The 13,120-nt window shown below is 43.1% G+C and overlaps 1 protein-coding gene across 9 annotated transcripts in view; it reads right to left on the reverse strand.

Moving 5' to 3' along the window:
* Positions 1-8,423: 8,423 nt before the first annotated feature.
* LOC132402220 (latent-transforming growth factor beta-binding protein 4-like) overlaps positions 8,424-13,120 on the reverse strand; it is a 217,568-nt gene continuing 212,871 nt past the window's right edge. For 5 of the 9 annotated variants that reach the window (XM_059984970.1, XM_059984967.1, XM_059984969.1 and 2 more), the window contains 2 exons: positions 12,885-13,034; positions 8,424-12,364 (listed from right to left, as the gene is read on the reverse strand). In XM_059984970.1, coding sequence (XP_059840953.1) covers positions 12,195-12,364; positions 12,885-13,034 — 320 coding nt within the window. In that variant the 3' untranslated portion in view covers positions 8,424-12,194. The remainder of the gene's footprint in view (positions 12,365-12,884; positions 13,035-13,120) is intronic. The other 4 variants (XM_059984966.1, XM_059984964.1, XM_059984973.1 and 1 more) reach the window with 2 other exon arrangements.

The following is a 13,120-nucleotide window of genomic DNA, read 5'->3' on the forward strand; positions in this document are numbered from 1 at the left end:
CTGTTCTTGTTAAAAACATTATAATTTTCCAATAGACCCCAGACAGTAGTAAAGATGTGGTCTATAAATTACAATGGGAGATAGAAAATTCATGCCAAAAGGGCAATGTTACAATAGTCATTGGGAAAATCAGGTTGGTGCTGGATTCCAAGAGGGGGTAGAGTGCCGACAAGATTGCTTTTTAGAGCAGCTCCTAGTTGAGCCCACTAGGTTATCAGTTATTCTGGACTGGGTGTTGTGCAATGAATAAGAATTGGTAAGAGAGTTTAACTAAAAAAAAACCCTTAGGGACAAGTGTTCATAATATGATCAAATTCACCCTGAAATTTGAGAAGGAGAAGCTAGTGAGAATATATCACTATTACAGTGGAGTAATGGGAATTACAGAAGCATGAAAGCTGTTGGTCAAAATTGATTGGAAAAAAACACTGGCAGGGATGTTGGCAGAGCAGCCATGGCTAGAGTTTCTAGAAGAAATTGGGAAGGCACAAAGCCAACATAAAAGCCAAAGAGAGGGCATATAATAGAGCAAAAATTAGTGGGAAGTTAGAGGATTGGGATGCTTTTAAAAACCAACAGAAGCAACTAAAAAAGTCATTAAGGTAAAAATGGAATACAAAAGTAAGCTAGCCAATAATATCAAAGAGGATATCAAGTTTCTTCAGGTACGTGAAGTATAGAAGCGAGGTGACAGTGGATATTGTTATTGCTGGAAAGCGATGCTGGAGAGCTAGTAATAGGGGACAAGAAAATCGTGGACAAACTGACTAAGTAGTTTGCATCAGTCTTCACTGTGGAAAACACTAGCAGTATGCTGGATGCTTAAAGTGTCAGTGGTCATGAAGTGTGTGAAATTACCATTACTAGAGAAAAGGTTCTTGGGACACTGAAAGGTCTGAAGGTAGATAAGTCACCTGGACCAGATGCTGTACAAGGTTCTGAATGAGGTGGCTGAAGAGATCATGAAGGCATTAGTAATGATCTTCCAAGAATCACTAAATTCTGGAATGTTTCCAGAAGACTGGAACATTGCAAATGTCACGCCACTCTTCAAGAGGGAGAAAGGCAGAAGAATGATGTCAGAGTCGGTTATTAAGGATGAGGTCTTGGGATACTTTTTTTTTCATAGGCATCCGTTAGTCTCATGAAACCATGGATTTATGCCTTGGAAGGTTTCCAGGGTGCAGGCCTGGGCAGGGTTGTATGGGAGACCGGCAGTTTCCCAAGCTGCAAGCCTTCCTCTCTCCATGTCACCGATGTTGTCCAAGGGAAGGGCACTAGGACCCATGCAGCTTGGCACCGGTGACATCGCAGAGCAATGTGTTGTTAAGTGTCTTGCTCAAGGATACAAACACGCTGCCTCAGCTGAGGCTCGAATCAGTGAACTTCAGGTTACTAGTCTGATGCCTTGTCCACTAGGACACGCGCCAACGCGGGATACTATGAGGCTTATTTATAAAATAGGCCGTAGTCTGCGTGGTTTCCTCAAGAGAAAATCTTGTCAGACAACTTTGCTGGAATACTTTGGAAAAAATAACAAGCAGGATAGACAAAGGAAAATTGGTTAATGTTGTGCATCTAGAGTTTCAGAAGGCCTTTGACATCATGTTTAGTCACTGCTTAACAAGCTATGAGCCCATAGTATTACAGGAGAGATTCTGGCATGGATAAAGCAGTGGCTGATTGGCAGGAGGCAAAGGGTGGGAATAAAGGGAGCTTTTTCTGGTTGGCTGCAGGAGACTAGTGATGTTCCACAGGGGTCTGTGTTGAGATTGATTTTTTTTAATGTTATGTGTTAATGATTTGGATGATGAAATTGAGGGCTTTGTTGCAAAGTTTGAAACAATATGAAGATAGGTGGAGAGGCAGGTAGTTTTGAGGAAGTAGGCTACAGAGGACGTGGACTGATTAGGAGAATGGGCAAAGAAATATCAGGTGGAATACGGTATTGGAAAGAGTTTGGTCATGCACATTGGCAGAAGAAATTAAAGTGTTGACTATTTTCTAAATGGAGAGAGAATACAGAAAACTGAGGCACAAAGAGATCTTTGAGTCCTTGTGCAGGATTCCCTGAAGGTTAATTTTCAGGTTGAGTTTGTGGTTAGGAAGACAAATGCAATGTTAGCATTCATTTAAAGAGGACTAAAGTGTAAAAGCAAGGATGTAATGTCGAGACTTTATAAAGCCCTGATAATGATTCACTTAAAGTATTGTGAGCAGTTTTGGGCCCCTTATAAAGGATGTGCTGAAACTGGAGAAGATTAAAAGGAGGTTCACAAAAATGATCCATGATTGAATGGCTTTTCACATGAAGAGTGTTTGATGGCTCTGGGCCTGTATTCACTAGATGAGGGGTGACCTCATTGAAACCTATTGAATGGTGAAAGGCTTTGAAAGAGTGGATGTGGAGAGGATGCTTCCTAAGGTGGAAGAGTCTAAGACCAGAGAACACAACCTCAGAATGGAGGGGCATTCTTTTAGTATGAGATGAGGAGGAATTTCTTTAGCCAGAGTGTCATGAATCTGGAATTCTTTGCCACAGGAAGCTGTGGAGGCCAAGTCATTTGAGATATTTAAGGCAGAGGTTGATAGTTTCCTGATTGGTCAGGACATCAATGGATATGGGGAGAAGGCAGGTGATTGAGGTTGAGAGAAAAATTAGATCAGCATGATGAAATGGCGGATCAGACGATGGAATAAATAGTCTAATTCTGCTCCTATATCTTATGGTTGTCTGGTGTTAAACTTTGGGAGGAGTAATCATGGTAGGTCTTACACAGTGAATAGTAGGGCACTGAGGAGTGTGGACCAATTGGGGTAGGTCTTACACAGTGAATGGTAGGGCACTGAGGAATGTGGACCTATCAGGGTAGGTCTTACACAGTGAACGGTAGGGTACTGAGGAATGTGGACCAATCAGGGTAGGTCTTGCACAGTGAACAAAAGGACACTGAGGAGTGCGGTAGAAAAAAGGGATCTGGGAAAATATGCCCATAGTTGATTGAAAATTGCATCACAGGTAGATGGGGTCATAAAGAAAGCACATTGGTCTTCATAAATCAAAGTACTGAGTACAGGAGCTGAGATATAATATTGAAGTGAAATAAGACATTGGTGAGGCCTAATTTGGAATATTTTGTTCAGTTTGATCATCTTCAATAGGAAATGAGTCAATAAGTTTGAAAGAGTACAGAGAAAATTTACAAGTATGTTGCCGGGTCAGGTGAACCCGAGTTAAATTGAAAGATTGAATAAGTTGGGACTTTATTCCTTGGAACATAGAAGGTTGATGGGAGATTTGATAGAGGTATACAAAATTATGAGGAGTAAATGCAAGCAGTCTTTTCTCAATGAGTTTGGGTGGGACTACAACTGGAAGTTATGGGTTAAAGATGATAGGTGAAAAGTTTAAGGGGAACGAGGGGAGACTTCTTCCCTCAGGATCATGAGCTAGGAATAAGCTGCCAGCACAAGTGGTGCATGCAAGCTCGATTACAACACCCGGTGCTCTGATACTGTTACACTAATTGTGATGTTACTATGCATACTCTTTAAATGCAGCTCCTAAATAAGATCTATTCTGTAGCCTTTGTAGCCCCCACCCAGCCCTTTGAGTTAATGAATCTGGCTTGAACTCTTCATCGTCAAAATTCATGTGTTCTTGAAGCTGGAGTGCTGAGGAAGATGTGCGTGGGTTAATACTGATGTTCTTGTATTAGAGTTCTGATAGTAGGTACAACACTGTTAGTGCAGCACTGGTGGTAGGATGAAGCAGTTTGTCAAACCAAAAATCTCCTTGTCACTGGTAGCTGGCATTGGAAAAAGCTGAGTGAGCAAACTGCAGTATCTATTGGAATACTGAATATTGCTCTATGTTTAGATGAGAGGAGAAAGTGTACGTTTAACGGTGGACATAATAGCGTTGAAGTGCAGGTCTATAGTTCACTGAAAATGGCTACTCAGATAGTCATAGAAAAGTACAGCACAGAAACAGGCTCTTCAGCCCATCTAATCCATTCTGAACCATTTAAACTGGTTACTCCCATTGACCAGCACCAGGACCATTTCCCTCGATAACCTACCATCCATGTACCTATCCAAGCTTTTATCAAACATTGAAATTAAGCTCGCATGTACCATTTGCACTGGCAGCTCATTCCACACTCTCACCACCCTCTGAATGAAGAAATTTCCCCTCATGTTCCCTTTAAACTTTTCACTTTTAATCCATGGCTTCTGGTTGTCATCCCACCCAACCTCAGTGGAAACCCTATTAATGCACTTTTTCTTGAGATTGTATTGTCACGTTACACCTTTTGATAAATTAGTAAAGGTTTCACAAAATATTCACTCTGTTGGAACTTGTCTCTGCCCTTAAAATTCTCTGTGCATACTGGAACCTTGAGTGATCCAGGTCAACTAAGACATTGCCTAATGGGATGGTTTACTGATATAGAAGAGAATTAGCTTCATGATATTTAGAACGTAAGGAATTACAGTAGGAATGGTCCATTTAGCCAGTGTATCCTACCCTGTTAGATGTCCTAATCCCACTCTGCCATTCAATAAGATCATGGATGATCTGGCCATAAAGCCATTAGAAATGGAAGCAGAATTAGACCATTCAGTTCATCGAATCCTCTCCGCCATTTCATCATGGCTGATTCATTTCCTTCTCAGTCCCTTTCTCCTGTCTTCTTCCAGTAACCTTTCAGTCCAAACTCTATCAACCTCTGCCTTCAATACACCCAGAGATCTGACCTGCAGAGCCAACTATGGCAATGCATTCCAAAGATTCATACCCTCTAGCTAAAGAAATTCCTCCTCCACTCTGTGATAAATGTATGTCCCTCTATTCTGTGGTTGTGCCCACCAGTCCTAAACTCCCCTGTGTCCACTCGTCTAGGTGTTTCAATGAGATCTCCCCTCATACTTCTGAATTCCAGCAAGTAAAGGCCCAGACCCACCAATCGCTGCTCATACAATGAGTCTTTCCTTCCCAGAATCATTCTTGTGAACCTCCTTTGAATCCTCTCCAATGTCAGCATATCCTTTCATAGATAAGGTGCCAAAAACTGCTCTCAATATTCCAAGTGATGCCTCTAAAGCCTCCTCATCACATCCTTGCTATTTTATTCTAATCTTCTCAAAATGAATGCTAACATTGCATTTGCCTTCCTCACCTCTGATTCAACCTGCAAATGGACCTTTAAGTTTACTTGCATGTGGACTCCCAGGTCCCCTTGCACCATGGACTTTTTGAATTTTCTCCCTGTGTAGTTAATGTCTACGCTTTTATTTTTTTCTACGAAAGTGCATGACCATTATTTCCCGACTCTATTCCATCTGCCACTTCTTTGCCCGTTCTCCTAATCTAAGTCCTTCTGTAGCCTCTCTGCTTCCTCAGCACCACCTGTTCCTCCACCCATCTTCATATCATATGCAAACATGACAGTCATCAATTATGTCATCCAAATCATTGACATACAACATAAAAAAGAAGTGGTCTCAGCACCGTACCTTTTCAAACACCACTAGTCACTGGGAGCCAACTAAAAAAGGCCCCCTTTATTCATACTCTTTACCTCCTGCTGATCAGTCAACGCTCCAGCTGTGGACTTAGCTACACCTACCTGCCTTTTCTCTCAAACCCTTATTTCCCCTGCCATGCAAAAATCAGTGTCTTCACTAATATATCTAATTAGCTAGCCTCTGCTGCTTCTTTCTGGCTTACAGGTGATCTTACCGCCAGATAAGATCCACCAATCCAGTCAGATTGCTTGGAAGTCTGTTCACCTGCTTCTGTCTCTTTTGTCTGACACTCTGAGCACTGATTTGTATATCCAGTAGTTAGATTTTTAAAAAAGGCTCCGCTTTAGTCTTAGTTGTAGGTTGAGGTAAACTACCATCTCTAATGACAATGTAACAGATCTCTGTCCAGGGAATGTAGCAATATTAAACATGCATACTGTATTTATATTTGTAGTGTGTGTGATGTACTCCCAAAGGATTTTTACCTTAATGGAGAATGCCTGAGTGTGACTTCAATGTGGAGAGGCTGATGCACAGGCAGCCGCCATATGGTCTTTGACAGATTGGGGTCAGGGTCCAGTGACATGGAGCGCAAGTCAACTAGGGACCCTTCAGTGATGTGTCATCATCTTCCACCAGCTCCACCGTTGAGGTCTTGGTTGGATCACCCTTTGTCTGGAACCTCCCCCTTGACCTTGCTGCCATGAGTGACCCTACCAGAAGCTAAACTCCAGAAGGCATTGCTCTTGGCATCTCACCACGGCAAGGTGGCAATCCTTGGAGATGATTTATACCAATATGAAGCTAGTCAGATTTTCCATACTGCTAGGATTTGGCTGAAGCAAGTTCTCACAAGGGTGCTGGTGGGTTGGATACTGTTCAGAGATAAAACGTTAAGCAAATTAGATTTCTCTGCAGTAGTGTTTTGATCAATTGTGACAGCCCTGTTCAGTCAAAGTCATTTACATCAACCAATTATTGTTAGGAGTTAAGACACAGAACATGGTCCCTATCCCAAACTCATTTCACTAACAGTTAACTCCAACCCTCCACCAACAACTATCCAAAGTTGAACTGTGAACCAGAGTTGCAGGCAAGACTTTATAATTACTCGCACAACATGCTGGAGGAACTCAGCAGGTCAGGCAGCATCCGTGGAAACAAACAGTCAACATTTCAGGCTGAAGCCCTTTGTCAGGACAGTAGAGGGAGGGGACAGGGCCCCTGCCCACTCCCTCTTCAGTCCTGAAGAAGGGTCTTGGCCCAAAACGTTGACTTCATTTCCACGGATGCTGCCCAACCTGCTGAGTTCCTCCAGCAAGTTGGGCATGTTGCTTTGACCCCAGCATCTGCAGTGTATTTTCTGTTTACCTCATAATTACTTCTAGTTCCTTCTGTTATTTCTAGCTTTGTAACATTGCCTGGCCCCGTCCCTTGCCTCGATTCTCTAGGCAGGACTTTGCTTGCACTCTACCCAGTTTCAGTACACTCATGTTCCAGCCTGCATTCTGACTCTCACCAGACTCCATTTCTATGTACTCCCTGATCTTAGTTGGTTCCAAGGATGAAGAAGATGATGCTAGCAGACAACATGATCAAAGGCAACATCTTTCAGTTCAAGAATGATTCCTTCAAATATGATTCTGCTGCTATTGGAACCTGTGATTTACATTTTGATGATATGTTTTTGGGCCAATTGAGCAATTTGGCACTTTGTTGTCTCCGAGGGAGTTTGGTGAGGTTTGGAGCGGAGTGTGGCCTGGATGCCTTGAAACCTGGAGATGGGGCACAAGCCCATGTTTGACTTGATTTCCCATCAATCTTGCTGATTAATGCATCGGGTAAGCAGGTGTTCAGTGGTGCCTGCCTGTGTTTGACCAATCTTTCTCTCCCACCGTGCCTGGAGCAAGGTGCCTGTGTATAAATGGTCTCTCCCTCTCTCGCTCGATGCTGCCAGAGTCTTGGGATTGAGTAAGGTTTAATTGGTGCGGTTTGTAGATTGCATTCTGTAGTTTATATTACGATGTGTTTCTACTTTCTGGGTGCTCCTTGCTTATTGCTGTACTGTGCGATTGTGATTTTGATCGGGGCAGACTGGCTCTGCGGCCTGAAGCCAACAAATGACACAGTGCTAGATTGAACTGAACTGAACAATGTCGGACTGCTTTGATGACTTTGTGGTTTGATGTTTTGTATTCTGTGCTTTTGCTTTGTTTTGTTGATGTTTGTGCAATATTTCATTATGAGGGTAGAAGAGGAGGTTTATGTTTTTTTCTTTGAATAGGTTCCATGGTTGTTCTTTGTATCGTGGCTGTCTGTAGGAAGAATAATCTTAGGGTTGTATACTGCGTATATATTTTGATAATAAATGTACTTTGAATCTTTGTGTAAGCAACACTTTAACTTTGAACTTCTCAGGCTTGTATTCATTGCCCTCCAAGGCTTAAACCCTCCTACCTCTGAACCCCTTTCCAGCATTTTGGAAAACTGCACTCCTCTATTTCTGACTTTCAAATGCATTCTCACAGTGACCGTAGCTTTAGCTACTGATGCCACAGTCCCTGGAAATCCCTCCCTTAACTCCTTTGCTTTTTGCTCCAAGACAGTTAGCATTCAAGCACGTGTTTTCATATCTTCACATGGTCAAATGTCAGATTTTAGAGTTCCAAGTTCATTATTGAAGTATGTATACATTATACAACCTTGAGGTTGATCTCCTTGTAGGCAGCCACAGAACAAAGAAACCCAAAGTGAACCTATTTGAAAAAAAAATTGTCAAACACCCAATGCACAGGGATGATAAAAACAGTTGAACCAATAAATGTAAGCAAATAGCATTCATAACTGAAGTTTTATGGAAGACATGAAGCCAAGCATCACTGCAGTTGGTGCAAGCTGCAGCGTCAGTTCAGTACAGAGCAGCGAGCAGAACTGGGCAGAACCAGCCAGGTTTTTAGTTGATAACACAGCAAAACACCTAGAACATATAGGTCTAACTTTCTGTAAAAAAATGATTTAAAAACCTGTGACTCTATGGTAGCTAAAACTTCAAACTTTGTCTCAGTTAAGAATTTACAATACAGCAATATTTTGGGCACATCTTAATTTGTCTTTTAATTTGAGCTGATTAACAAAGTATAGAAAGACAGCACATCAGGCTAAAAAGATGCACTCATTCTTTTTAAAGTTATACAAAAGATGCAGTATTTCGAGTGGAAGTACAATGGTACTTGTTAAGATGATAACATTTGGGAATATTGTGAGATTTCATTGGTCCTGCTCTGTTCTAAATCTGAGATATTGAGAAAAATTCAGGCAAGGTATGGGGGGAGGGCATGGTGGTGCAGGATGGAGATGTGTCATTGCCAAAGGAGGGGTAGAGGACAAGCTCTAGCACCTACTTAGCACCCCCCCCCCCCACACTGATCAGGGTCACGTGAGGCCATGAGAGCAGGCGGTGGATTGTTGCTTGAGCAGTTGGTGCAGATCACAAGTCCTGGTGATGCGACCGCTGATGCCAGGCAATTCCTGGCATAATGATGGCTGGGGTCACCTGTCTTGTAAAGGCACTGTCCAGAAGAAGACAATGGCAAACAGCTTCAGTAGAAACAGTTGCCAAGAACGGTGATGTTTATAGAAAGACCATGATTGCCTACCTCATATGACACAGCACACAACGAACGAACAAATGAATGAACAGTGTGAAACATGGGCTTGCTCAATTCAGACTGCATGGATGATATCGCAGTAGTTATACTGCGTATACACTGCAGCAATTCCATTCATGTTCCAGAGCAGCTTCTTCCCCTCTGCCATCAGATTTCTGAATGGACCCATGAACACTACCTCACTACTTTTTTTTTCTTTTTTTGCACTACTTATTTTACTATTATTTATATGTCAAATTGCAATAAATAATAAAGAAAAAATGTGAATTACCAAAAGTGTGTATATATATATTTACTGTAATTCACGTTTTTGTCTGCATTATGCACTGCATTGTACTGCTGCTGTGAAGACAACAAATTTCACGACGTGCTGGTGATATTAAAACTGACTCTGATTCTAATTCTGATTATTCTTTCTGGATATTTTGGGATTGCCCATTGGTAAACATTGCCTTTCACAGAGTCTGATCCCAGTCTTTCTCTCTCTCTCTACAGACACATCACAAGGAGATGGAGGTGTTCCCTCCAGGAGTGTAATGGGAAAACTAAGAACAGAAGGAGCAATCTCAGGGAGTGAACTCTGAAAGAGATACCATAGTGCCCGTGTAAGAAATATGGATGAACCGATGCCTTGTTATCAGTCTGATGTTTGACTCTCCACTATTACCTGAATGGATGGAAATAGAATTCACAGAGTTTGAAGCCACTTTATGGCAGAACCAATACACTGTTGATGGAGAGTAGGTAGTTGGTGGCAGGATGAATGCTCGCCAGTGTAGTCCCTTCCTTGCTGTGCTCTTTTAAGGCTGAAAGAAGAATTAACATCCCCTTCCCCGTTAACTTTGAATCCTGGAGCTTCTTATCCAACAGCTTTATGGCAGAATCTTCACCAGAAGAACTGCGCCATTTCAGGAAGACAGGTCACCCCAACTTCTCAAAGGAAATGAGGAACGGACAACGGTGCTGACCTTGTCATCGACCCCACCACGCACTCTTTGAATCCCTGAAAAAATATCTTTGAGAAACAGTGTGAAAACTCTTACAGAATTATGACAGGTATAGATAGTCTTTTCCCACTGAGGTTGGGTAGGACTACAACCAGAGGTCATGGGTTAAGGGTGAAAGGGGAAAAGTTTAAGGGGAACATGAAGGGAAACTTTTTCACTCAGATGGTGGTGAGAGTGTGGAATGAGCTGCCACGAGTGGTGCAATTGAGCTCAATTTCAACATTTAAGAGAGGTTTAGATAGGTACATGGATGGTAGGGGTATGGAGGGCTATTATCCCGGAACAGGTCAATGGGAGTAGATGGTCTAAATGTTCGGCATGGACAAAATGGGTTGAAGGACCTGTTTCTGTGCTATATTCTTCTACGACTCTATGACCCTAGGTCCAGCATTAATAATAATATGTATCCGTTAGTCTCGTGAGACCATGGATTTGCGCCTTGAAATTTTTCCAGTGTGCAGGCCTGGACAGAGTTGTATGGGAGACTGGCAGTTTCCCAAGCTGCAAGCCACCAACGTTGCCCAAGGGAAGGGCACCAAGCAGCTTGGCACCGGTATCATCGCAGAGCAATGTATTGTTAAGTGCCTTGCTCAAGGACACAACACACTGCCTCAGCTGAGGCTCGAACTGGTGACCTTCAGATTACTAGTCCAATGCCTTATCCACTAGGCCACACACCACCACTATTGCGAAAAAGAAACCCAATTCCTTCAAAGTGGTGAAAAGGCATTTAAATAAGCCAAAGGAGGAACTTAATGGACCATTTACACTCTGACTAGAGAGACAGATTTTATGTGGAGTGGGTAACATCCATTTCAGATCAGAGTCCATAGTGATTGTAGTCCAAATTTCTGGCAAATCACACTGGATTCCTGCTCTATTCACTACATCCCTTAGTGTTGCTTGCTGCCCAGTAACAGAGTTCGGGATCGCAACATGTACATTTGATGCCCTGATTCAAAAGGGTCCTCTGATAATCAGGAAGATGTAAGCTGCCCCACTGCTTGACTGGCTCATGTGAGCTGCTGGCAATGGATCATCACACATGCATTAGTTGCTTAGTCTGTCAGCCTCAATGAGACAATGCAATCTCGTTGTCTTGAGCAATGACAATGAAGTCCTATTCTGTGCCACTGCAATGTAAAGGAGTCTCTCTTTGAAGACGAAACTGGAAAGATGGCTGTGAACTATATTACCCATTCAATTCCAAGAAGACCACAACCTTGTCGTAGGGTTTGGAGGCTTGCGTGCCTCAATGACCCAGAGAGCTATGTTGGCTGCAGTCAGGCTTTATTCTTTGGCTCTTGATAGGGTCACCCATGCCAAACTGGCCAAAGGGTAGAGGGCAGACTAAGAGTGGTCCAGCCCTCCAGCTCAGGACTAACAACCCTGACTAAGAAAAAACACTTCTGGAAACAACAATGAAGAACTCTTCAATATCTGAGTGCAACAATATTCCTGAGTCTGCACCCAGGACTTACATGACTGCCAGTGAAAACAGAGAGGAAACTACTGACATGATGAAGGAAGCTCTGAATAATACCAGAGATAAAGGACTTTCATTGCTGCCCTCAATGTCAGTGGTGTAATGGTCAGTGAGTAAAATAAATAGTGAGTCATCTTTAGGTGGCTCAGCTAAAATGAGACAGCTATCAGTGTGGAACAGATTCAACAAGAACATCGCATGATATTAATTCATTGTATGCAGACCAGATTGTTTTTAATGATACTGGACTGTTATACACAAGGAATAGTTGCTGCCAGCAGGTCAGGTTCTGATGGAATGCAGAGCTGCTGGATTGAAGACCAGTACAATCCCAGTTTAAAAACAAAGTTCAAGTGCTCTCATATGATAAGTTGTGCTTCTCCCCGCCTCTCCCCAATATCAATTAAATAGCAGTGAAATAAATACCTCCCACCCTGATTATTCAACAATAACAACTTGTCTCTTAAACGTGGAACTGGTTGCTATTCTTAATCTTTGGTTTCACAAGCCTGCCCCCCTCACGCTCCCCTGCACGGTTGTGCAGTGATTGGGCTGGCGTGACAGCACGTAACCGCGTAAGCAGATGCATCGATACGAGCCGTCCGTGTTAATGCATTTGGCGTTCCTGCAGAGAACTGTGGGATCTTCAACTTCGTCACACTCGTTTATATCTGAAACCAAAGGAAACGTGTTAATGGCTGTGTTCAGTGCATCATTCTCACTAACTTCACAACCCACTTAGTTCCCACTCCCCAACAATAGCTTGTCACACTCATTTCCCACAGACACACACCCACGTGCACCCTCTCCCCGCAGACCCATTTCCAGACGCACCCCTCTGCACACTCATGCGCCCCCGACACTCATTCCTGTGCGCCAGCTCCTACCTACTCACTTATTCCTCAAACACCCCTCTCAGACATACTCACACACACCTTGTAGCATCCACTCATAGCCAGCTCGCACACTGCAGGAGTGCACTTGTAGGCGTGAGTTATCACACTCTCTGTGAACATGCAGCCTTTTGATAAAATAAATTTCTGAGCTGGGTGTGTGAGAGGAGCCATTATCCTGGCCTGAAACAGCTATTGGGCCAAACTGCCTCATTGTGGCCTAATGCAGAGCTTACAAACCCCCAGCACCTCCCTTCCCCACCACCCCCCGAACCAGCATCCCCTTCCAACTCCGTACCAATGCAAGTCATCTTGGTCATGTCGAGTCTGTAGCCGGCGTCACAATCACAGGTGAAGCCCTCGGGCACACGGATACACCTGCCATTCTCACAGCCGTTCACAATTCCACATTCCTCCACCCGCAGGCTGTTGTATTGTTGGAACTGGGCTGGATCAAAGCAGCACAATGTCAGGTTCTGCGATTGCTGTGTATTTAATATTTCCATTTTATTACGTCTTTGGGCTGTGGGAGGA

This window comes from Hypanus sabinus, chromosome 11 (assembly GCF_030144855.1).
Source record: "Hypanus sabinus isolate sHypSab1 chromosome 11, sHypSab1.hap1, whole genome shotgun sequence".
In the NCBI taxonomy this organism is placed as follows: domain Eukaryota; kingdom Metazoa; phylum Chordata; class Chondrichthyes; order Myliobatiformes; family Dasyatidae; genus Hypanus; species Hypanus sabinus.